The sequence below is a fragment of the Orbicella franksi genome, chromosome 11 (assembly GCF_964199315.1).
Source record: "Orbicella franksi chromosome 11, jaOrbFran1.1, whole genome shotgun sequence".
Classification (NCBI taxonomy): domain Eukaryota; kingdom Metazoa; phylum Cnidaria; class Anthozoa; order Scleractinia; family Merulinidae; genus Orbicella; species Orbicella franksi.
Genome location: NC_138155.1, coordinates 5423169 through 5448699, shown reverse-complemented (window position 1 = coordinate 5448699; position 25531 = coordinate 5423169). Strand labels below are relative to the sequence as shown.

The 25531-nt window shown below is 40.4% G+C and overlaps 3 protein-coding genes across 3 annotated transcripts in view; 1 reads left to right on the top strand and 2 right to left on the bottom strand.

Moving 5' to 3' along the window:
* LOC145502419 (uncharacterized) overlaps positions 1–25531 on the top strand; it is a 113876-nt gene that overhangs the window by 61036 nt on the left and 27309 nt on the right. The gene's annotated exons all lie outside the window — the stretch shown is intronic.
* Positions 384–15847, bottom strand: LOC145460379 (uncharacterized). The gene is made up of 4 exons (XM_081445160.1): positions 15671–15847; positions 2930–3334; positions 1927–2133; positions 384–1186 (listed from the first exon to the last, which is right to left on the bottom strand). The coding sequence occupies exons 1-4, from the start codon at positions 15809–15811 to the stop codon at positions 1058–1060; spliced, it is 882 nt and encodes a 293-aa protein (XP_081301286.1). The 5' UTR covers positions 15812–15847; the 3' UTR covers positions 384–1057.
* On the bottom strand, positions 19548–25417 carry LOC145502701 (serine/threonine-protein kinase DDB_G0283821-like). The gene is made up of 7 exons (XM_081482056.1): positions 24461–25417; positions 23608–23760; positions 23165–23294; positions 22320–22478; positions 21730–21803; positions 20732–20818; positions 19548–20357 (listed from the first exon to the last, which is right to left on the bottom strand). Exons 1-7 carry the CDS (start codon positions 24857–24859, stop codon positions 20121–20123), a joined length of 1239 nt encoding a protein of 412 aa, XP_081338182.1. The 5' UTR covers positions 24860–25417; the 3' UTR covers positions 19548–20120.

The window sequence follows — 25531 nt, the reverse complement described above, 5'->3', positions numbered from 1 at the left end:
TGCAAGACTACGAAAATGAATTCACCCACAAACACAGGGCTTATCTATAAACGATGATTGAACAAAAAATGGTTTTTCTGATGTTAGATATTACCAATGAATAGTTACAAGCATTACAAACACAGCTGAATTTTAAAGCTTTTATAAGCCTCAATTCCACTTCAGGCAACCACTGATCACATCTATTCTTTCGGAGTATAAGCTGTATTTACAAATGTACTATTTCAGCATATAACTCAAAGTTATTCAAGGAAATGAGCGTTTCCAAGGAGAAAATGTTTCGCACAGTTTCACAACTTATTTCAGATTATTCTCTAGAAATAGTCTTAAAAGAGGTATTGAAATTTGTTCCTTAGGTTGCAATGTGATAGAAATGAAAGAATAAGGCGTGATTTAATATCTTTTATCTTCTCTCTGCCTGTCGACGTTTAAGTCAAGTAAAGGTAGAACTCGTAGGAATTTCCAGACTTTTACAGATCCATTTGGCATTGTAAGGTAATTTTCTTGCAATTCAAATAAAATCAGTTTCTTGTGAAATACTAGCCGTTATTAACTACTTATTAACCAAGAGTGAGGTCTTTACGGGGAAATCTCAAACCGAGACATTGCCGTACATTGCCGAGGTTAATAAGTTGTTTATTTTGCCATACGAACCGTTTCCATGGAAATGGTCATAAGCCGTGTATTTTTTCTTTTCGAGTGCCATATAATAAAATACTCTCTAACCTAGCATTCTCAAGCCCTACTGGTGAATATTGACCGTTGGGTGTTTTTGTACGGACGTAGCAGCGCTCGGTTCGTACTGCCACGACCGGTCGACCTCGGGCCAATATATTCCCTATACAGCCCACGCGCTTGGTTAGTGAGAAATTAGTATTTCGAAGGTATATAATCAGAAAACATATAGGCAAGCAGACGTTAACTAGCGTTTGGTTAAATGTGTTTTATTATTTTCCCCTGTTTATTCAAAGTAAATCACTATCACAGCAATGCGGCGGACTGTGTGAATTCCCTTGTCGCTGGTTCAGCTCGCCGTAGACTGGTTTTGATCACGACACTATTCCACGAAGCCAGACCCAGGCTCCTCGGTTGGTGGAACGATCTGTTCGCATGTTCCCCAGTATTCGTTGTTTTCGTATTGCTTGCAGGTATATCCCTCAATGCAACCACAGTGGTATATGTCAGCCTAAAATCAAATCCAAGAAGTAACTTAGCAAAATCAGGAGCTATAGTCAGGCAAAAAGAACTAAACATTGTCTATCAATCAGGGAAGGCGCGATGGCCTCATGGTTAATACGCTTGTCTCCGGATCGAGCGGTCCGGGTTCGAGCGCTGGCTGGGGGCATTGTATTGTGTTCTTGGGCAAGACACTCTACTCTCACAGTACCTCTCTCCACCCAGGTGTATAAATGGGTAGCGGTGAATTTAATGCTGGGAGTAACCCTGCGATGGACTAGCATCCCATCCAGGGTGGAGTAGGAACAGTCATAGTCGCTTCGTGCCACAGAAACCGGGACAAGCTCCAAGCTTAATGGGCCAATCGTATGCAGCCTTAAAGGGGCTCAGTCACGGTATTTTGAGTTATTTTAGCCACATACAAAATTACCTTTAAATGGTAGGAAACCTGAAAATAACAGTTTAATAAGATAGAAAAGCACCAAAGAGATAATGATAAACCATAAAGGAACAAGGATGGCTATGGGTGGAGAAGATTAACGCGGATTACAAACGACGAATTTGAAAAATTGAGGCTAAACTTTTCAATATGCGCAAACCGTGACTGAACTCCTTTAACCCATTCAGTTAAACAGAAACTAATATTTTTTTAGCTTGATCGGAAACCTAAACGCTTATGCAAATGAGGCAAATATTGTAAACAGAGATTCCCTATTCTGCGCGATTTTCAAACACAGGAAAAAGTAATACCCCCTTGAAAGGACAGAACTCCTTGGCTTTCTTCCGTGGCTTGCATTGGCCACCAGAGCAGCACTGTGTTTTCTGGCAGCTGTTGTCACTCGAGCAAGCAGGCGTCAACGTCGGCTTTGGTGTTGGCTTCTTTTTACACTTTCCCCAGTAGTAATTGTATTTTTTGCACTCGTAGCCTTCAGTACAGCCACATTGATAACCGCTAGGCTGTAGAAGCACCAATACACATAAAATAAATATTCAAGTATAGTAACCGTAATTACCCATTGACATCCCTATTTCACCCCGATCCCACAAAAAAAAGCTACATTCCTTGCAACAAGATTGGACAGTTTTTATTTCGGCTAAAAAATGCATCCGAAAAGAAAACCGTCCGAAATTATTAAAAATCCAAAATCTTAAGCGTCCGAAATATTTAGTCTATTATAACTAGTTTAAAGCTTTTAAGTAACTCCAAAGCTCTTAGTTTCCTTTATGAAGCGAACTCTAGTTGAGACACTAGCTGAGATACGTAACGGCTTGACATTATTTTGTGATATTTTCTCGTCGGTGTATTTCTGAAACCTTAAGGGTGCAGTAAAACTATCATTTTCAAATATGTGGTTTCATTCTCATTCGTGTTTTGTAGGTGTTACTGTACTTAAGCTATGTTTCAACAAAGTGTCCGAAGTTCGTGTCCGAAATTTGTCCGAAATGAGATAAAAAGTGTCCGAAATTCTACTTCGTGGGATATTGAGGCTGAACCCTCCAAACATTTCTCCTGAACTCAGAGAATTGACATTTCTCTCCATGATGAGTTAATTACATTTTTGTTGTTGGGGCATGCGCACAAATAACTCAAAACTACTGAGAGGCGAATCTTCCGCACCAGACTCCTCTCCGCCGGATCGTTTCCTCTTGCCGGTTCGCTCTTCGCTGGCACGTGTGACTCAAAGTTGAGCTGCTCGCAGGCTATGGTATGTCCTACAGTTACGTCCTTTAATGTCTTATAATTGCACAATACCTTCAACAAACACCACTCTTCTGGTTTCTTGAGATCCCTGCAAATTCCGTGCGTCTGTCCTGAATAGTACTTTGCACAGCACTGGGAATCCTTGCAAGCGCTGTCTGATGTACAGAGTGCTTTGCATATCCCCGGCGACTCACAGTAATATCCTGTTTTGCAGTGTTGGTGATAATAACATTCCCTATTCTGGCACTTGCCACCCACGCATATCTGATTATAGCACTGGTAATGATTGGTACAACGGCGTTCGCCAACCTTGCACAGGCGCGCGCTATAATCACAATACCATCCTTGAGGACAGTGTGCGTGGTGACTGCAGGGACGTTGGTTGTTAGAGCGGCAGCACCGATAAGCATCGCAGTAATATCCGCTTTGGCAATACCTGCCATAATAGCAACGTCTCTGTGGGTTAAAACGAGAAAAGCATTATTCGGCGCAAATGCGCATTAGATACCATTTCATAGCTAATTTGCATATCACAGAAACGCGATCCATACTGTTTTTAACCAAATATGATAAAATAATACATGTATCATAGGATGAGCAAAAGCACACTCAAAAACAGACTTTTCAGTAAACGATTGAAAATCAAGCAAAACCCCGCGAAGACTGAAGCGGATTTCTAGATGTACTCGACGCGTATCGTTGATTTCAGGTTGAGATGAACTTTTTTTCAAAGTGAGAAAACTAGTGTCCACGGTCAGCGCGGTCCCAAAGCTGACTGTGACCCTTTAACTCAGTATTATAGTGCTTCAATGGCCTATAATGGACCTTTTCGGCGCTAAGACGGCCATTTTGAATTCAATGGGCCCTTCGCACGATCCGGTCACACGGTACGGAATTAATTACGCTGGGACGCAAGTTGCGCAGTGGGACTTCCAAAGCAAAAGAACTCGCACCAGTCCAGCTCGACTTTCCTTTGTTTTGAACTTGCGTCCCAGCATAATTAATTCCGTACCATGTGACCGAATCGCGCAGAGGGCCTATTGTTTCAAATAGTTGTTATGAGATGCTTAGGGGCAAATGCATACTAATTTGCCCCCTGAGAATTCAAAATGTCGCCGTATCGCCGAAAAGGTCCATTTACCACAGTTTAAAAACAATGAAATATGTCTTAATTTACTTTCACATATTTCGCTTTTCCTCGGAGCACTTTGTCGTACTGCGTAAAAAGTATAAGATTTTTTGTTTTCAAATTCGCTTGTACGCCCTTATTTCGCTTTAATTTTCCCGCGTTGTTTTGAACATATACGCCGCTGGTTTGCCAAATTGAAATGTTATTGTTTAGTCCAGTAAAAAAAGATAATCTCTCTATTTTGTTCTACCATGACTAAACAAAAACACTAAGATTTCGGTTTCAACATTTGTTGAAAACTGATTGGAACCAGAAATCAAATTTACCGTTTGTCTCGCAGTTGTCAAAAATGTAAAAAAAGGTTGAAAACGTATTGAGGAGATTTTGCACTAAGGAACTACAACAGTCTGGATTGGCTAAAAGTATCACATTTAAAAAGTTAGGTAAGCATTGGTTGGGATCCTCGCACCTAAAACTCCACTGTGGCGCACCTCTTAACGCACGAGAACTTACGAGAGAAGAGAAAGTTGATAGGGGCGAGAATCTGTCACCCAAGCACTGTCCAAATCGATAGACTTCCACAAGTGAAATAAACGTCTGTAGACTTGGAGGAGGGTGAAAAGCAATATCTTTATAAAGTTAGATAAGCATTGGTTGGGATCCCCGCAACTAAAACGCGAATGTGGCGTTTCTCTAAACGCGCGAGAACTTACGAGAGAAAAGAAACTTCATAAGGGCGAGAATCTCTCACCCAAGCACTGTTCAAATCGATAGACTTCCACGAGTCAAATACACGTGTGCAGATTTGGGGGAGGGCTAAAAGTAGCATCTTTAAAAAGTTACATAAGCATTTGTTCGGATCTCCGCACCTAAAACGCGAGTGTGGCGCATCTCTAAACGCACGAGAACTTACAAGAGAAAAGAAAGTTGATAAGGGCTGGAATCTCTAACCCAAGCACTGTCCAAATCGATAGACTTCAACGACTCAAATGCACGTGCGTGGATTTAATTGGAGGAGGGCTAAAAGTAGCATCTTTAAAAAGTTAGGTAAGAGTTGGTTGGGACTTCCGCACCTAAAACGCGAGTGTGGCGCATCTCTTAACGCGCAAGAACTTACGAGAGAAAATAAAATTGATAGGGGCGAGAATCTCTCACGCAAACACTGTCCAAATCCATAGACTTCCACAAGTCAAATACACGTGTGTAGATTTGGGGGGGGAGGGGGGGCTAAGAGTAGCATCTTTAAAAAGTTAGGTAAGCATTGGTTAGGATCTCCGCACCTAAAACACGAGTTGGCGCATTTCTAAACGTGCAAGAACTTACGAGAGAAAAGAAAGTTGATAAGGGCGAGAATCTCTCACCCAAGCACTGTCCAAATCGATACACTTCCACCAGTCAAATGCACGTGTGTAGATTTGAAAGAGGGCGAAAATTAGCATCTTTAAAAAGTTAGGTAAGCATTGGTTGGGATCTCAGCACCTAAAACGCGAGTGTGGCGCATATCTAAACGCGCAAGGACTTACGAGAGAAAAGAAAGTTGATGTGGCCGAGAATCTCTAACCTAAGCACTGTGCAAATCGATACACATCCACAACTAAAATACACGTGTGTAGATTTGGGGGAGGGCTAAAAGTAGCATCTTTAAAAAGTTAGGTAAGCATTGGTTGGGATCCTCGAACCTAAAACTCGACTGCGGCGTACCTGCAAACGTACGAGAACTAACAAAAGAAAAGAAAGTTGATACAGGCGACAATCTCTCATCCAAGCACTGTCACATTCGATAGACTTCCACATGTAAAAAAAACGTGTGTAGAGTTTGAAGGAGGGCTAAAAGTAGTATCTTTAAAAAGCTAGGTAAGCATTGGTTTGGATCCGCGCACCCAAAACGCGAGTGTGGCGCATCTCTAAACGCGCGAGAACTTAGGAGAGGAAGGAAAGTTGATGGGGACAAGAATCTCTAACCCAAGCACTGTCCATATCAATAGACTTCCACGCGTCAAATACAAGTTTGTAGATTTGGGGGAGGGCTAAAAGTAGCATGTTTAAAAAGTTAGATAAGCATTGGTTGGGATCCGCGCACCTAAAACCCGAGTGTGGCGCATCTCTAAACGTGCGAGAGCTTACGAGAGAAAAGGAAGTTGATAGGGTCGAGAGCCTCTCACCCAAGCACTGTCCAAATCGATAGACTTCCACAAACAAATACACATGTGTAGATTTGGGAGAGGGCTAAAAGTAGCATCGTTAAAAAGTTAGGTAAGCATTGGCTGGGATCCTCGCACCTAAAACTCGACTGTGGCGCATCTCTAAACGCGCGAGAGCTAACGAAAGAAGAGAAAGTTGATAGGGGGGAGAATCTCTCATCCAAGCACTGTCAGAGACGATAGACTTCCACAAGTCAAATACATGTGTGTAGATTTGGGGGAGGGCTAAAAGTAGCATCTTTAAAAAGTTAGGTAAGCATTGGTTGGAATCCGCGCACCTAAAATTCGATTGTCGCGCATCTCTAAACACGCGAGAACTTACGAGAGAAAAGAAAGTTGATAGGAGCGACAATTTCCAACCGAAGCACTGTCCATATCGATAGACTTCCACAAGTTAAATACACGTGTGTAGATTTGGTGGAGGGCTAAAAATAGCATCTTTAAAAAGTTAGGTAAGCATTGGTTCGGATCTCCGCAAATAAACAGCGAGTGTGGCGCATCTCTAAACGTAGGAGAACTTACGAGAGAAAACAAAGTTCATAAGGGCGAGAATCTCTAACCCAAGCACTGTCCAAATCGATAGCCTTCCACAAGTCAAATACACGTGTGTAGATTTAGGGGAGGGCTGAAAGTAGCATCTTAAAAAAGTTAGGTAAGCATTGGTTAGGATCTGCGCACCTAAAACGCGAGAGTGACGCATGTTGAAACGTGCGAGAACTTACGAGAAAAAAGAAAAGTTGTAAAGGGCGAGAATCTCTAACCCAAGCACTGTCCAAATTGATACACTTCCAAAGTCAAATACACGTGTGTAGATTTGGGGAAGAGCTAAAAGTAGCATCTTTAAAAAGTTAGGTAAAAATTGGTTGCGACCCCTGCACCTAAAACGCGAGTATGGTGCATCTCTAAACGCGCAAGTACCTACGAGAGAAAAGAAAGTTGATGTGGGCGAGAATCTCCAACCTAAGCACAGTCGAAATCGATAGACATCCACAAGTAAAATACACGTGTGTAGAATTGGGGGAGAGCTAAAAGTAGCGTCTTTCAAACGTTAGGTAGCCATTGGTTGGGATCTCCGCACCTAAAACGTGAGTGTGGCGCATCTCTTAACGTTCGAGAACTTACGCGAGGATACAAAGTTCATAGGGGCGAGAATATCTAACCCAAGCACTGTCCATATCGATAAACTTCCACAAGTCAAAAACACGTGTGTAGAATTGGGGGAGAGCTAAAAGTAGCGTCTTTCAAACGTTAGGTAGCCATTGGTTGGGATCTCCGCACCTAAAACGTGAGTGTGGCGCATCTCTTAACGTTCGAGAACTTACGCGAGGATACAAAGTTCATAGGGGCGAGAATATCTAACCCAAGCACTGTCCATATCGATAAACTTCCACAAGTCAAAAACACGTTTGTAGATTTGGGGGAGGGCTAAAAGTAGCATGTTTAAAAAGTTAGATAAGCATTGGTTGGGATCCTCGCACCTAAAACGCGAGTGTGGCGCATCTCTAAACGTGCGAGAACTTACGAGAGAAAAGAAAGTTGATAGGGGCGAGAATCTCTAACCCAAGCACTGTCCAAATCGATAGACTTGCACAAGTCAAATACTCGTGTGTAGATTTGGAGGAGGGCTAAAAGTAGCAACTTTAAAGAGTTAGGTAACCATTAGTTGGGATCTTCGCACCTAAACCTCGACTGTGGCGCATCTCTAAACACACGAGAACTAACGAACGAAAAGAAAGTTTATAGGGGCGAGAATCTCTCATCCAAGCATTGTCAGATTCGATAGACTTCCACAAGTCAAATACACATGTGTAGAGTTTGGGGGGAAGCCTAAAAGTAGAATCTTTAAAAAGTTAGGTAAGCATTGGTTGGGATCCGCGCTCCTAAACCGTGATTATGGCGGACGTCTAAACGCGCGAAAACTTACGTGAGGAAAGAAAGTTGATATGGACGAGAATCTCTCACCCAAGCACTGTCCATATCGACCGACTTCCACAAGTGAAATACACGAGTGTAGATTTGGGGGAGGGCTTAAAGTAACATCTTTAAAAAGTTAGGTAAGTATTGGTTAGGATCTCTACACCTAAGCTGTAGCGGCTCCCCTGGCCATTTTGTTTTGTTTTGCTGTCTTGTTTGTTTGTTTGTTTGTTTTTTTTGTTTTTTTGTTTTTTTTGTTTTTTTTTTTGCTTCCTCTTCTTTTTCTTTTTTTTTTTATATGTAATAGAAGGCCGAAGCTTAATAAATAAATAAATAAATAAAAAGTGCGAGTGTGGCGTATCTCTAAACGCGCGAGAGCTTACGAGACAAAAGAAAGTTCATAGGGGTTTCGAATCTCTCACCAAAGCACTGTCCAAATCGATAGCATTCCACAAGTCAAATACACGTGTGTAGATTTAAAGGAGGAATAAAAGTAGTATCTTTAGTTACTTTCGGATCTCCACACCTAAAACGCGAGTGCGGCGCATCTCTAAACGCGCAAGAACTTACCAAAGAAAAGAAAGTTGATAGGGGCGAGAATCTCTCACCCAAGAAATTTCCAAAACTATAGACTTCCACAAGTCAAATACACGTGGGTAGATTTGGGGAAGGATTAAAAGTAGCATCTTTGAAAAGTTACGGAAGCATTGGTTGGGATCTCCGCACCTAAAACGTGAGTGTGGTGCATCTCTAAACGCGCGAGAGCTTACGAGAGAAAACAAAGTTAATAGGGGCGAGAATCTCTCATCCAGGCACTGTCCAAATCAATAGACTTCCACAAGTTAAATACACGTGTGTAGATTTGGGGGAGGGCTAAAAGTAGCATCCTTAAAAAGTTGGGTAAGCATTGGTTGGAATCCCTGCACCTAAAACTCGACTTTGGCGCATCTCTAAACGCGCAAGAGCTTAATATAGAAAAGAAAGTTGATATAGTGGCGAGATTCTCTCACCCAAGCACTGTCCCAATCGCTAGACTTTAACAAGTAAAATACACGTGTTTAGATTTGGGGAAGGGCTAAAAGTACCAGATTTAAAAAGTTAGGTAAGCATTGATTGGGATCTCCGCACCTAAAATGCGAGTGTGGCGCATCTCTAAACGCGCAAGAACTTGCGAGACAAAACAAAGTTGATAAGGGCGAGAATCTCTCACCCAAGCACTGTCCAAATCGATAGACTTCCACAAGTGAAATACACGTGTGTACATTAGGGGGGGGGGGCTAAGAGTAGCATCCTTAAAAAGTTACGTAAGCATTGGTTTGGGTCCTCGCACCTAAAACGCGAGTGTGGTGCATCTCTAAACGCGCGATAAGATACGAGAGAAAACAAAGTTGATAAAGGCGAGAATCTCCCACCCAGGTGGGGTGAGCATTGGTTGGGATCTCCGCACCTAAAACGCGAGTAAGGCGCATCTCTAAACGCGCGAGAGCTTACAAGAGAAAAGAAATGTGATAGGGGCGAGAATCTCTCACCCAAGCACTGTCCAAATCGATAGACTTCCACAAGTTAAATACATTTTAATAACGTCAAGTTATTAAAATGCGTAAGTTTAATATGTTTATCACCGCTATTTGTGTTTTATTCCTCGTTAAACCACGATGGCCCAAGAACAAAAGCCTTTATGATACACGTGTGTAGATTTTGGGGGAGGGCTAAAAAGTTCACTAAGCATAGTTTGAGATCCCCATACCAAACCCGCGAGTGTGGCGCATCTCTAAACGCGCGAGAGCTTACGAGGGAAACAAAGTTGATAGGGGCGAGAGCCTCTAACCCAAGCACTGTCCAAATCGATAGACTTCCACAAGTCAAATACACGTGTGTAGATTTGGGGGAGGGCTAAAAGTAGCATCTTTAAAAAGTTAGGTAAGCATTGGCTGGGATCCTCGCGCCTAAAACGCGAGTGTGGCGTATCTCTAAACGGGCGAGAACTTACGAGAGAAAAGAAAGTTGATAGGGGCGAGAATCTCCCACCCAAGCACAGTCCAAAATCGATAGACTTCTACAAGTCAAATACATGTGTGTAGATTCGCGGGAGGGCTTTATGTAGCATCTTTAAAACGTTAGGTAAGCATTGGTTGGGATCCGCACACCTAAAACGCGACTGTGGCGTATCTCTAAGCGCGCGAGAACTTGCGAGAGAAAAGAAAGTTGATAGGGGCGAGATTTTCTCACCCAAGCACTTTTCAAATCGATAGACTTCCACAAGTTAAATATATGTATGTAGATTTGGGGGAGGGCTAAAAGTAGCATCTTTAAAAAGATAGGTAAGTATTGGTTGGGATCCCCGCACCTAAAACGCGAGTGTGGCGCATCTCTAAATGCGCGAGAACTTACGAGAGTAAAGAAAGTTGATATGGGCGAGAATATCCAACCTAAGCACTGTGCAAATCGATAGACTTGAACAAGTCAAATACACGAGTGTAGATTTGGGGGAGGGCTAAAAGTAGCATCTTTAAAAAGTTAGGTAAGCATTGGTTGGGATCCCCACATCTAAAACGCGAGTGTGGCGCATATCTAAACGCGCGGAAGCTTACGAGGGAAAAGAAAGTTGATAAGGGCGAGAGTCTCTAACCCAAGCACTGTCCAAATCGATAGACTTCCACAAGTCAAATACACGTGTGTAGATCTGGTAGAGGGTGAAAAGTAGCATCTTTAAAAAGTTAGGTAAGCATTGGTTGGGTTCCTGGAACCTAAAACGCGATTTTGCGCATCTCTAAACGCGCGAAAACTTACGAGAGCAAAGAAAGTTGATATGGGCGAGAGTCTCTAACCCAAACACTGTCCAAATCGATAGATCTCCACAAGTGAAATACCTTTGTGTAGATTTGGGGGAGGGCCAAAACTAGCATTTTTAAAGAGCCCCGTAAGCACGGTTTGGGAGCCCCACACCTAACCGCGAGTTTGCCGCATCGCTAAACGCGCGAAAACACGCGAGTGAAAGAAAGATATAAAACGGCGAGAATCTTTAACCCAGGCATTGTCCAAAGCGACAGATTTCCACAAGTGAAATACACGAGCGTAGATTTGAGAAAGGGCCAAATCTAGCATCTTCAAGAAGTCCAGTAAAGATAGTTTAAGATCCCGACACCATAACCGCGAGTGTGGCGCATCTCTAAACGCGCGAGAACTTACTAGCGAAAAGAAAGTTAATATAGGCGAGAATCGCTCACCCAAGCACTGTCCAAATCGATAGACTTCCACAAGTGAAATACACGTGTGTAGATTTGAGGAAGGGCCAAATCTAGCATCTTTAAAAAGTCCAGTAGGCAGAGTTTGAGATCCCGATACCGAAGACGCGAGTGTGGCGCATCTCTAAACGCGCGAGAGCTTACGAGAGAAAAGAAAGAGTATATGGGCGAGAATCTCTTACCTAAGCGCTGTCCAAATCGATAGTTTTCCACAAGTGAAATACACGTGTGTAGATTTGGGGGAGGGCTAAAAATAGCATCTTTAAAATGCTAGGTAAGCATTGGTTGGGATCCCCGCACCTAAAACAAACGCGAGTGTGGCGCATCTCTAAACGCGCGAGAGCTTACGAGAGAAAAGGAAGTTGATATGGGCGCGAATCTCCACCCGAACACTGTGCAAATGCATAGTTTTCCACGAGTGGAATACAGGTATGTAGATTTGGGGGAGGGCTAAAAGTAGCATCTTTAAAAAGTTAGGTAAGCATTGGTTGGGATCTCTGCACCTAAAACGCGAGTGTGGCGCATCTCTAAACGCGCGAGAACTTACGAGAAAAAAGAAAGTTGCTATGAGCGAGAATTTCTCACCCGTTGAAGTTCGCTTTTCTTAATCCTTCAGGGCCATAGGTAATAACAGGCAAACTGAGGATCTAGCCTCGGTCATCGCCTTAGTCATAATGTTTTCATCATTGACATTGCCATATTCATCATTTTTTTTACGGACGTTGCCTTAGTCATATTTATTTCATTCACATTACCTCAGTCTCATTTTTTTCCCATGGACATTTCTTCAGTCATCATTTTTTTCATGAAAATTGCCTCAGTCATAATTTTGTCGCGGAAATTGCCTCAGTTATAATTTTTTCATGGACATTGCCTCAGTCATAATTTTTTCACGGACATTGCCTCAGTCATAATTTTCTCATGGACATTGCCTCAATCATAATTTTTTCATGGACATTGCCTCAGTCATAATTTTTTCGTGGACATTGTCTCAGTCATAATTTTTTCATGGAAATTGCCTCAGTCAGTCATAATTTTTTCACGGACATTGCCTCAGTTATAATGTTTTCATGGACATCACCTCAGTCATGATGTTTTCATGGACATTGCCTCGGTCATAACTTTTTTACGGACATTGCCTCAGTCATAATGTTTTCATGGAAATTGCCTCGGTCATAATGTTTTCATGGACATTGCCTCAGTCATAATTTTTTCACGGACATTGCCTCAGTCATAATTTTGTCATGGACATCGCCTCAGTCATGATGTTTTCATGGACATTGCCTCAGTCATAATTTTCTCATGGACATTGCCTCAGTCATAATGTGTTCATGGACATTGCCTCAATCATAATTTTGTCATGGGCATCGCCTCAGTCATAATGTTTTCATAGAAATTGCCTCAGTCATAATTTTTTCATGGGCATCGCCTCAGTCATAATGTTTTCATGGAAATTGCCTCGGTCATAATTTTTTTACGGACATTGCCTCAGTCATAATGTTTTCATAGACATTGCCTCAGTCAGTCATGGGCCACTTGGCTCGCATGCAGACTTTACTTTTTTTTTGCTTCAGTCATAAGTTTTTTTCCGTTTCAGTCTTTCCTAATCTTAACCTTTCGTGTTTTTGTTTTATTTTGTTTTTTTTTTTTTGTTTTGGGTTTTTGGTTTGCTTTGTTTTTATTTTGTTTGTTTGTTTTTTGTTTAATTTTTTTTCATTAATGTCTTTCTTTGAAAATTATCACAACGAATACTTCGATAATTCAGTTGAATGACTATGTATCTCGAGTACCATTTAATATTTGATGTATTACACATGAAATGTATGTATATTTGATAATTATATGTAAGTCAAGAAAAGAAAAGAAAATTGAAAGCAACATATTAAAAAAAGATGAAAGGAGAATTTCGTGTTGTTTACTTTTGAGCCCGCATGGATCTGTTTAAAAAGCCATTAATGTAAACTTGGTTTTGAACCACTTCTCGGATGTCCTAAATGTTTGTATTTGTTTTAGTTTCATCCTTCAATTTTCTATCTCGTTTTCAACAAATATAATTTGGATCGGTTTATTTAGAGCCGGACGCAGAGGTATTAAGACACCTTGCATTTTTAATGTGTACCATTCAATGGTACACAGTAATAGTTGCAAAAGATTTCGGGCAAATGATGTTGACATTTAGTCCACTAACGTTAGTTTTCCTTTCTCCTGCAGCTGGTAAAGCAAATACTGTCTTTATGGTTTCCATGACAGCTAATAGCAGTAGAGATGTCCTTTTGTAATCAATGCCATAAACGGTTTGTTATATGCCACGCTTTCCCGTGTGAGCCTCCAAGAGTCAATATCAGTAAAAAAAAAACGTCAATCCCTGACAGTTTTAATATTTTTTTAGGTATTTCTCGTGCTTTTTTCTCGATAACCGAAATTGCACCTCGAGAGTGGTAGAGGCTATTATCGTACGCCGAGAATTGCCATATTCTTATGAAAAATGACTTTTTCACTTTCTTTACGTGATTTGCTGAAACGATATGATTTAACGTGGCTATTTCCGTGAAACGAGAATGCAGTTTTAAGTTTGCAGTGAACTTGGTTTTTTTTTTCTTTAATTTGTGGCCTTAACTAGTTTTTGTCGTAAAGGGTAGAATACCGCTTTATCCCCCGTGAATAATAAGACTATTTACATGCAGCATTTCTGCTTATTTCTTATCTTAAACCAAAACGCCTCTATATAAAGAATAACTTTCATACCAAAGAAATCTGTTAAATTTAATGCAAGTCCCCGACGAGGATCTTCTTTGGCAAAATCTAATCATGCGCAGATCAGTTTTGTATCAAGGAAACTATGACAAACACAGTTTCATGCCGAATATGTAGTTATCAGATCGCGTTGTAAAATCTGATATCATCTTGCCGTAATTTTGAAACAGCAAATGATTGACTTCGGTTATTTTTTGCTTTTGTTTACGTCTTCCGCGATTTTGCCACCAGGTCACGGGAACAGATAAAGCTTGTAAATTATAACAGCTTAAAAGGTCATGTTAGACTGACTACGGTGATTCAAGCGAAGCCAACAAGGAGAAAGCCTAGTCAAACATAGATATTTCTGGAGGTGTTCCAACAACACAGAAATCTTGATGTAATAACTGTTTTTTTTTTTTCTTGAGAGAAGAAAAATTGCTTGGCCTGCCTCTAAAGTAGATTGCAAGCCTTAAAATGGCGCAGCTGAAGTTAAAAAAGAAAATTGTATCAAATGAAATCCTATCTTAAGTTTATTACAAAGCTTGTGTCAAGGAGTTCCTTACATTTAAAAGGCCAATGTAATTACAGTTTGACAATGTAGATCTTAATTAATGGAATACATGCTTTATTGTCAGAGTGCAACGTTAGTGAACCGAACGCAACTTAGCAAATTTAGCATTCGATCAGCGCCGCTGTTTTTCTGAATTTCCTTATGAAAATCCAAGCTTATCGATTCATGATTTAGTTCTCATTTGAATGGGAATTTGAACTGAATTGAATTGGATCCGGTAGCTACGAGTTCTTAGCGCAGATTGTCTCATAAAAGGACCTCAAAAGAGCTAAAAATGAGTTGTAAGTATCGAGGGGCTTGGACAAAATGATTTTTCAATCAAGATTTAACACGAGGAGAAGTAGCTTGTTCTCAGAAGTTGGTTTCGTGATGCTAAACTCCAGGGATGACTGGCACCTATCTATACTGGAGAGCAGAATCTTATAACTGACGATAGCGGTTTCTGAACAACGAAATAAGCGAGGATAAACGAAAAAGATGTCGCGACCACCGTATAGTAAGAGATAGCGCGTTCACTGTGAGAGATGTCGTGTTCACCGCAAGAGATCGCGCGTAAACGTATGCACGCACTTTTTCGCGCGTGGCTCACGTCGGTAAAGTTACACCGTTTAACAGTCACTTGCTTGTTACAGGAAAATAAAACACCTTTCCACAGATATTTGAATGCACTGATGAGAGAGCTTAGGCACAACTGCGGAGAGAACTATGATATCTCTTAGCGAAAATGGCTTTGATTTACAAGCAGGATTGCTGAATCTCGGTAAAATCAGAGGTTTCTACAAGGTACAAGTTACCAGTTTGACTTATATATCCTAGCCCGTTCAAAAGTCTATACTAAGAATGTATTTTAGTTGTATTTTTACCATCGTGTAATACCAATGAATACCAACAAGATAGATAGATTTTTTGGCTTAAGTTGTGCAATGCCAGTAGTTAGATACCCAGAGAAAGACTTATTTCATCCCATACCAGTCAAGATATTTTTGATATTCTCACCGAACACCAGCTGTTGTGATGCCGTTTTACGTTTGTGTTGGGTGCGTTGTCTTCCAATGAGGGATCTTGTGCCTCGATGAAGGGCTCTGAAGACACCGTTCCCAAGAAAGTAAAGAGCAAAACCGCTACTAGAGCCCTCATCCTGAATGATTTACAACAACTGACAAAGTACACGATGAAACGTGCTGATAGCAGATTTATACCGGCACGAAACATCATGAAATGTTTACTGTACTTGTTTACTTTGGATGATGTCGCTACAAAATGAAAAAGTCATGCTCTTGAAGTGATGTCTCTTTTCACTGTAGACTCATTTCACTGTCAACAAGTTACGCAAACCAGTTGTTTGATTAAAAAGTGAAAGATGAATTGAAAAGATCAAATATGGACGTTTATTAATTTAATGACGGATATGCTACACTTCAAACGCATGTCGCGAGAAATTCACCTTTTTCAGGAGATCAAGTGGCCGGTTCGATTTTCCCCGCTATCTTCCCTCTCCGAAAAAAGACTAACCGACTTGAGTTCCGGGAAAAGAGCGCAGGCTACCCTCCTGAACAGCGGCTGGTAAATCGAGACGAAAGGAAATGATGAAGCAAAACTTTGTTAGCTTTCATTCTTGGCTTTATTTTTAATTTACAAGTGGCGTCAACATTACAGTAAATCTAACAGCTAAATGGGTCTTGCTGTATACTTTTCATCCATTGTGAAATATGAATAGAAAAAACATCAAATATTACGTCACAAATTTAATGACCCATATTTTACACTCCAAACTCATGTCACGCTGCTTTTCAACTTTGTGTATCTTTCACAAGTTACATCAACATTATAACGTGAATGTAACAGCTAATACAATGTCTTTTTGTGTCTACTTTTTATCCGTGTTTTGATTCCCAAGGATGATGAAAATTTAACGAGTTCTCCTTGTGTTTTCAGCAAATATCAAATAGAAAGGTGGCGAGAATAACAAAAATACACCAATTTAGGATATTGTATTGATGTATCGCCAAATTCTCAACTTACATAAAATGAGTAAGGTAATCGCGTGTTCGATCTTTAGAGAAATGTGATGAGAGCGCAATAGGCAGATGACTTATCAGATCTAACTTGACGCTTACCTGCAGTTTCGCAGCCCGACGCAGTTACAAATATTGCTAAATCTCCCTTGATGGAATGTTAGTCCACCACAGCTAGTCCCCTCCCCGTCCTCTGACCTGTGACCCCCCCCCCCCCAACTACCACCACCACCTTCACTACCCTCCCCTCTTCCTTTAAGCACATCTCGTGTCAAAATTACTCTAATGGTTTGTCGCCACCCATTTTCTCCCGGTTAGAAAAACGCACTACAGGTTACATGGACATACTTAGCGCCTGTTGTTGTCAGAATGTCTTAACAAATGGGGTGGTTTCCGCATCTTGAAAAGTTTAGCCTACATTTTTCAAGTCCCTCGTTCGTAATCCATGTTAATCTTCACCATCCTTAACCATCCTTGTTCCATTATGGATTATTTTTATCTCATTGGTGTTTATCTATCTTTGTGACATACATTGCATAAACTTTATTAACGCGTCGAAATTTTTAGCCGAGAGGAATCACGTCTCTACTAATTGGGGACACTTCATATAATTTAAAATTATTATCTACCTATTTCAGGTTTCCTTCAATTTTAAGCTAATCTTATACGCGGCCAAAATAACTTAAAATGCCATGGCTGAGCTCCTTTGACAGCACCTTACTACATCCGCATATGTTACTTCTGCTTATACGCTGGTGTGTGCAGGCCGACTGTACGTATGAGAGTAACGGTGTCTTGTGCAATAACACAACACAATGGGTTGGAAATATAAGACTAGGAGAATTTTAAATTTAATCTTGGAATAATCAAGGCTGAAACAAGGACTTAAAATATACTGTTCGTGGGATCAGCTGTATAAAGAGTTTCACTGGCAATTCAAATGTCAGACTTAAGTTGCAAACAGTTCCACTTAATGTAAATTGAAATGCCGGATGATAACTGTCATCGATCCAGTCACTCTGTTTGAAAAAGCCACACAGCACACTAAAGAACTCTAAGAAAGCGGTAAAAGGCCGTTAATTAAAAAGAAAGTAATGCTTTGTTGCCAGTAATGTAATTGAACGTGAAGTATGATCATCGCAGTAAATTTTCCAATTTAAGCAACTGGAAAGAAGAAGCCTGAAAAAAATCAGGGCTTCAACGGGATTCGAACCCGTGACCTCCGCGATACCGGTGCGATGCTCTACCAACTGAGCTATGAAGCCACACATTGGGAGCGAGGTCAATTAATTGACTTCATATCTTCCCGTGAGTGAAATGATGTGAAGTATATATGAAATAATTCATATTTGAACTGCGGTAGTAGATGAAAGTGAAGTATGATCATCGCAGTAAATTTTCCAATTTAAGCAACTTAAATTGGAAAATTTACTGCGATGATCATACTTCACTTTCATCTACTACCGCAGTTCAAATATGAATTATTTCATATATACTTCACAGTAATGTAATTGTTAGATGACTGTGTGGATTGACGAGAACGTTGTTAATGAAGAGTTCGTTTTTTTGCAAGTGAGCTACAGACCTTTGTCTAAGAGTCCTTAACGCCTGAAAATTGCTCCATAAAATTATGGGAAAATGGGGCGGGGTAAAGCAAGGCAGGTAAGAGAGTGGAGGTAAAAATTGGCATTTCTTCGAATTTTTACTGATCGCATACTTTGGAGATCGTTTTTAGCGAGAAAGAAAACGGTTGCACTGAGTTGCTGTTAAAACAGTGACATTTTCATTAACGTTTTTATAAATCCAGGCATAAATGTATATTTATAAACAATATATTAGATAACACTTCGTGCCTTTTAGTTTAAATAGGGAATTGTTTATATGAGGACTCGGCGCGTCCGTTGAAGCAGAGAACGCCAAAATTACAAGAACATTCTTAGATCTAATGACCCGGAGACTCAGTTTTGGATGAGAACTATTTTTTCATATGTTGTAAATCAAAAAGACACAATGCAAGGCCGATACGCACAGTTTCAAATGGGCAAGGCGTACAAATTTCGTTAACAAGTGGGCAATTCTTTTGTGGTGAATATTTAAGTTTTCCAAGTTTTTCGATCGTAATTTTCCTCTGAGAGATCACGGTTTGTCGGGAAGACTACACTTCTAGTCAAAGAAGTCAATTTTCACCAATTTTTTTCAAAAAGCTTAATAATGCCAGTTGGCATATGATGCCAGCAATTGTTAAATATTTGGTCGACGTATCTGGAAGTGTCACCTTAAACAATCTCGAAAGTATACTCCTTTTGAAAGCACGAAATTGTATCATTTCATAAAACTTTTGACGTTTTGTTTTCGTTATCTGAAAATTGCACAACACAACATAACCTCTAAAAGTGTTTGAGTCGCCCACTGCCTTCTTCTAGAAATTGCCAACGTTTTTCTGTTCGTTGACTGTTTTCCGGCTCTGGATGATTTGTTTATTTTACTTGCTTGTTTGTTGTTTCTATAGAAGATATAAAACGATCTGCACTATGTAGTGCCAATTGATTTTTCGATTCACCTAACGGCAGGCGAGTGTTCCTCAGTGCAGAGCGAGAACAGTAGAAACTCTTGTATGAAACAGCTTCTAATTTCTCCAAAATGTGGATGCAAATTAAGGTAGTGATCGACTGACGTAAGTCACGAGAAACGATGCACAGAGCATTAATAAAACATTCTCGTAATATATAATGAAATTGGCACCACAGTGACAATAGAAAAAGTTGATATAAAGACCAGTGCCACAAGAATATTGAGTTCAGAAAGTACAGTATGAGTAATGACTCACTAATGAAAGCGACCCGCTCCACTCCATGAAGTAAATATCGCACAAAAATATATTTATTTCAATTACTTTAAGAAGTAAGAACTGTACAAAATTACATTCTGTTTCATTTGAATCCTCCTTCAGTCCTGTCCGGGAGGTTTTTAGCAAACAACCAGTCTTTTTCTATCAAATCGTCGTATAACGTAGAACACGCGTTCTCCACCTGCTAGAACGTCTCCATGATGCGTTATGACGCCATTTAATGGACCCTTGTTGCTTAGCAATCTTGTTGCTTAGAACAAGAAATTCGAGCATCCTGAGACCAATCTTTTTGTCAGCGGTACAGTTCACTCTAACCTGCTTCATCCCTTTGTCGATAAGTGGACGGACATATCTTTCGGAAGAGCTCGTCATGGTCGATAAGTGTCGGCTGAAGCTCTTGGAGCACTCTAACTGAAATTTTCCGAACCCGGCACTCGTTCCTCGAAGGGTTTGGGTCATTTGAGAAATTCTTTAACTGGGAAAGCGTCTGAATATTTCAAAACTTTTGCAGCACTAGGATGGACATATCTTTCGAAAGAGCTCGTCATGGTCGGTAAGTGTCGGCTGAAGCTCTTGGAGCACTCTAACTGAAATTTTTCGAAACCGGCACTTGTTCCTCGAAGGGTTTGGGTCGTTTGAGAAATTCTTTGATTGGGAAAGCGGCTGAATATTTCAAAACTTCTGCAGCACTAGGAAGATAGTTTCCATCAGTTGGTTTTAGCCCAAAACAAAACCGTAAAAGTTCTTTAATTTCTTGCACAGCTTTGGGAGGAATGTAATCTTCTGGATTGCAGGAGTTCTGTCTTTGAAGGCTTCCCTCCTAGAGAAGAAATCAAATACGGTACTCATCTTTTGCCTATTTAATGCCATTAACAGACCACGGCTATTAAAAGACAAAAAAAAGTTTCAAAGCAAGCTTCTATCATAAAGCTTCATAAGTAGTTTTATAATCGACCAAAGAAGCATGAAATTAAGCTATAGAAACCAGCAAGAATTAAACTTAAAAATTAATTGAAATGTGGCACCAAAGGTTTGTCGCACCGATAATTACATGTTTTAATTCCAGTCCTTGACGACATTTTTCCCAGCTATTGGAAACTCTTTCGCGTTTTTCAACTCTTATTAAAATTAACTCTGTAAACAGATTCCGGGTTCAGTTTGATGTCCTATAATTAATCATTAGACAATACTTACATTTATAAAAAGAGGAGGTCTTTCCCCGTTTAACATCTCCAGAAGAAGACAGGCAGTTTTCCAGATATCAACAGAGGGTTTAGCGTCCTATAGGCCAGAAAAAATATATATGGGCTGAAAATCAAGGCAACCTGTGATTCTTTTGGCTGTCAGTGTTGTTGTCGTTGTTGGTGTTCTTACAATTTCAACGTACCCTATAAACTAGTTGTTTTTAGATTTTATTAAAAACTAGATATTTGGATAATGCAATTCAACAGTTTTCACCGGCTTAGCCATCATGGTATCTGAGCCGTTATTTCTACAAATATGGTAAGCGTACGCGAGATTTCTGGGGGCGTTTTTATTTTTATATAGAAGTAACTGGTTGTTATACCACATGTATGAAGCTACGAATCAGTTGCCAGAAGTTGAAATTGTTGTTGTTGTTGTTGTTGTTGTTGTTGTTATTGTTGTTGACTGTTGCTGTAGTTGTTACTGCTGCTCTGTTGCGTTACCCAAACTGCTGTATCAACAATTAGCTTATAAGACTCTAGCATAATGAAGCCTGACGCGTAACTAACTCGCAGTCACTTCGACGTCCAGGCATAAAGGAAACAAAAAGCTTCAAACTAATAGGCCATTTCCGAGTGGTCTTTTGCCTCTGTTTCAAAACGAGTCTTCGTGCGAAACCGTTCTTTCGCCATTTCCACATCCCCCATAACACACCTTGTTTCCCCCCAAACATTTTGCATAAGCACTGTCTTTAGTTTCTCTTGGGACGACTGTCATACCCAGGAGAAATGGGAAACAAAGGTTATGTAAAATTTTGGGGGCAAACAAGGTGCATTATGGGGGATGTCGAAATAGCGAATATGAAGATGTGTTCCGCCTACAGGAACTGCAGGTTCATTTCACGTAAATCAAACACATTTTCATATGAAACGTTTTGCACGAAGACTCTAGTTGAGACACAGGCACAAGGTAACTCGGAAATGGTCTTTTTACTTGGTATAGCTTACCTGGCAGCTCCCCGCTGATCCGAAGTCTGTCAGTTTCGCACGCAGGCGATCCTCCGCCAAAAGTACATTGTCTCCTACATAAAAAAAACAATTCTAATGTCATTTATCAAAAACTGGATCATTGGATAATGCAATTCCAGAGTTTTCATTGTCTTAGCCATCATGGTACACGAGCCATTATACCATGCTTTACAAATATGGTAAGCGCACGCGTGATTTTTTCGGGGCGTTTTTTTTGTAATGTAGTTCAGTTTTCTACATTTTGGGGGCGTTAATAAAAAAATACGTCCACTCGCGCTTGTTGGTTGTGAGAAGCTCGCAGTTTTCTTTGACCTATGCTCTCGGAAAACTGTTCACTTCTCTGAACAGATAATGTCCGCGGACAAATATTCGAGAGTATTTTCTCGCAAAATGGAGGCGATTGTTTAATGTATATCCAACGCACCCGTGGAATAATTGTTGAGTATTCTAATCAAAACCATTGCGAGCTAGTGTATATACATCATTTCTAATTTGCAAGCCCTTCTCGAAGCGTTTGCCAACGCGATGTACTAAAGTAAAACAACAAGAAAATTCTTTTTCTGCATTACCTTTGATGTCCCTGTGAACGATCCCCTTACTATGTAAGAATTTGACAGCCTTCAAGACATCTTCCAAGTAACCAAGGCTGTCCGTCTCCGAAAGAACTGGCCAATTTCCTTTACTGCAGCAGTTCTTCTTGTCTTGAATAAGATCTGCTATAGTTCCTCCTGTAAGAAAAACAACATCTTGTTCGCGCAAGATGAGCTAGCTGAAGCCAGCAATAGGAAATTGTGCTAACTCTTGGGGCCCGAAGTCTCAATCGATCATGCATCAATCATTTGCAAAAGGGAATTCAGAATTGTTTGGTTCCCAGTTTAGACATTTCAGCAGCAATGCAATGTTGCCTGAATTTAGGGATCATTTACATCAGAAACAACTTTGAAAGGGAGAAGGTATGGACAGAAAAAAAAAGTTATTTCACATACTTTTCCAACCAGAAACAATGCCAATTTCGGGGAGAATGTCTCAGCCATTTTGCTGATTGATTGTAGCTCAGCTCTCCCTCTCTCTGAAGATCATAAGAACGCCAGTGTGCCGGAATCAGAAACAGTTACAGAAGATTTTGACTGGCTTTGATTTATTTCAGTTTAAAGCAATAAAAAGAGAAAATATAAATTCATTCGAATATCGCTCTAGTCTGACAAGTAATTCAGTAAGAAACACCACAAGAGGTAGCCCATATACGTGTTTATTTATTTATTTTTTTAATAAGAACAGAGCCCGAGCTGGAAGAGGAGGATAGAATTAAAAGGAATGGGCCAAGCACCTTCGCTCCCCATTCATTCTGGCACATGATAACTTAATCATGATAATGCTTAAAAGAACAATCTGCTATACATCCGTTTGTCCTTACCTGCCATAAACTCCATAAAAATGCAAGCATTTCTGCCTTTAATTTTCACACCATAGAACTCAACGATTTCAAGGATATTCTCCTTCTTTGCCAGTTCCAAAGCCAGAAGCTCGTTTTTCCTGTATTGACACTTACGTAAGGTAAATGAGAAATAAATAAATAAAAAAGTTAAAAAAAAAACAAGATTGTCCTCATAGCGCCGACATGAGGTCTATAGGATACGTTCAGATAAGATATCAGTGAACGAACTTGTGATATTATAATGACTCCTCATTCACTGGATAAAGGAGGGTGTGAGAGCGAGCGCCCTCGGACCGGTGTGAGAATAAATATAGAGGTAGGCTACTCACTCCCAAACGACCATTAGCGTTGTGCTGTAGCTAATGAGTTAAATATCTGGTGAATTTAATTGAAAATAGTATAAAATAACAGTTCAATCTTACCTTTTTCACACAAAATACTCTTCCTTCAACAGTATCATCTGCTGGAATTTCTACAGCAAGGAAGCATTTACCAAACGCACCACCTCCTATCTCTACAGAAAGATGATATTGAGAATTCTCCTCAAATGAATCTGTCACAGCAAAGAATTTGCCCTGCAGAGAAGCAAAAGATAATTAACACCCAAGTTACCGCATTAAAATACCGGGTTGTTCGAAAGCCGGTTAACACTAACCCAGGATTAAAAGTTAACCAAAGTATTAATTTTTCTGGTATAAAAATGTTTTTTACTGCTCACATTTTGTGTGGTTTGAGCTTAGTCAAGCTCAAAACTGAAGGACAAACATTGTAAAACAGAAAACCTCATCGAAAAGTAACAAATCTGAAATCAAAATTCTTGCTAATCCTGGGTTAGCTTAATCGGGCTTTGAACAACCCGGGCCCCCGAACTCAAAATCAATGAAGAGCGACCCTGTGATTGATACACTAACACGGACATAATTTACATATATCAGTTTTTGTGCGAATGCAAATTGACTTGAAACACGATCGCGCAAAAAAAAAAAAAAAAACACATTTGGCGCTGTATTGGAGGGCAATGAATACAAGTGAACAAAATTAGTTTACGGTCTTGGTGAGACCCGTTTTAACCACAGTGATGGAGGTTAAGTTAGTCGCCATTTCTTTTAGTAACGATTTTTCATCTACATAACTTTTAATAGAAGTAACACATAGATTTTCAATCCATTCAGCCGTTTGCCAAATTTGAGAAATCCAGGATTGGGTTCCTAAACTCTTCCGTTAGCGCACATTATAGCATTTGGTTACATATCAATGTTTGGAATAAACTAATACCTTAGATGGCCAAATGAATCTTCCTTTATCTTCCGGCAAAGTCCATGAAGGAAGGTCTGAATTCGCCGAACTCCAAACATAGCTGTCAAGACTTGCACGCGAAGAGATCGAATCGACCACATCAGTCGAAACAGCCGAGCATAGACCGGAATCGTTCGCTACAGCGGCCACAGGAGAGCCTGTTGGCGGGCTTGGTAGTTTAAAGCCCTCTGTCGAATCGAAGTCGCCTTCGGTTGATTCGCGCACAGCTTCTCTCTCGGAAACTGAGTTCAACTCTTGCCTATTCGAATCTGACACATTTTCCACCAAGTTGCAACTTCCGTCTTCATTTGCTGAGCCATTCGGCTTCAAACCAGCGAGTTGAATTCGTAACATGTCCATTTTGTAACTTTCTGCCATGTGTTAAGATACAAACTAAACGTAGCTACTGAAACCGGCTTGTTGAATATGAGAAACTGTTCGAGGCTATGTCGAAGCCGGAGGTGTGGACATCACTCAATCTTATCGACTTTCGCTCCGGCTACGTCCTATGTGACTCTCGGTCATCTTTCCATGCCGGGATGTCATCTTAGCCGAGGGCTTTGGTGTTTTTAACAAGCCGGAAGAGTAAGGGTTATGCCTAACAATCTATTAACTTCTATTTCTAAAGCATACAGGCGATGGAGAGAATCATGACAAATAATAATAATCATGAAGACTCGAATGGAATTGTGGGGCGCTCTTACTCGTGCAGCAAATTAAGAAATTGACGTCAGTTTTTCATGCGTCCGTCCTGTTATTGACGATGAATTTAGTCATAACATTGTCAAAGTAGCTGTGGATCCATGAGGCGATAGCCGAGTGGATCCGCAGACTACTTTGACAATGTTATGACCAAATTCATCGTCAATAACAGGACAGATGTATGAAAAACTGACGTCAATTTGTTTTTTACGATAACAGATTGTCAAATTGTGCGGTCTCGCTCGTTGACGCATCGCATAAATTATAAATTCATGTGTCTGTCGGCATATTGACGATGAAAATTAGCCAATGAGCGCGCGAGAATTTCTACAGTCATCGTAAAACTCC

Excerpts from the sequence above, each read along its gene's own strand:
- LOC145460379 (XM_081445160.1), bottom strand. The coding sequence starts at position 15,811 with ATGAGGGCTCTAGTAGCGGTTTTGCTCTTTACTTTCTTGGGAACGGTG. Across the intron at positions 3,335-15,670 it reads ATCACAACAGCTGGTGTTCG|AGACGTTGCTATTATGGCAG; the intron begins GTGAGAATATCA and ends TTTAACCCACAG. Across the intron at positions 2,134-2,929 it reads AAGAGTGGTGTTTGTTGAAG|CCTAGCGGTTATCAATGTGG; the intron begins GTATTGTGCAAT and ends GTGCTTCTACAG.
- LOC145502701 (XM_081482056.1), bottom strand. The coding sequence starts at position 24,859 with ATGGCAGAAAGTTACAAAATGGACATGTTACGAATTCAACTCGCTGGT. Across the intron at positions 23,761-24,460 it reads GATTCATTTGGCCATCTAAG|GGCAAATTCTTTGCTGTGAC; the intron begins GTATTAGTTTAT and ends GCTTCTCTGCAG. Across the intron at positions 23,295-23,607 it reads GAGTATTTTGTGTGAAAAAG|TGTCAATACAGGAAAAACGA; the intron begins GTAAGATTGAAC and ends ACCTTACGTAAG.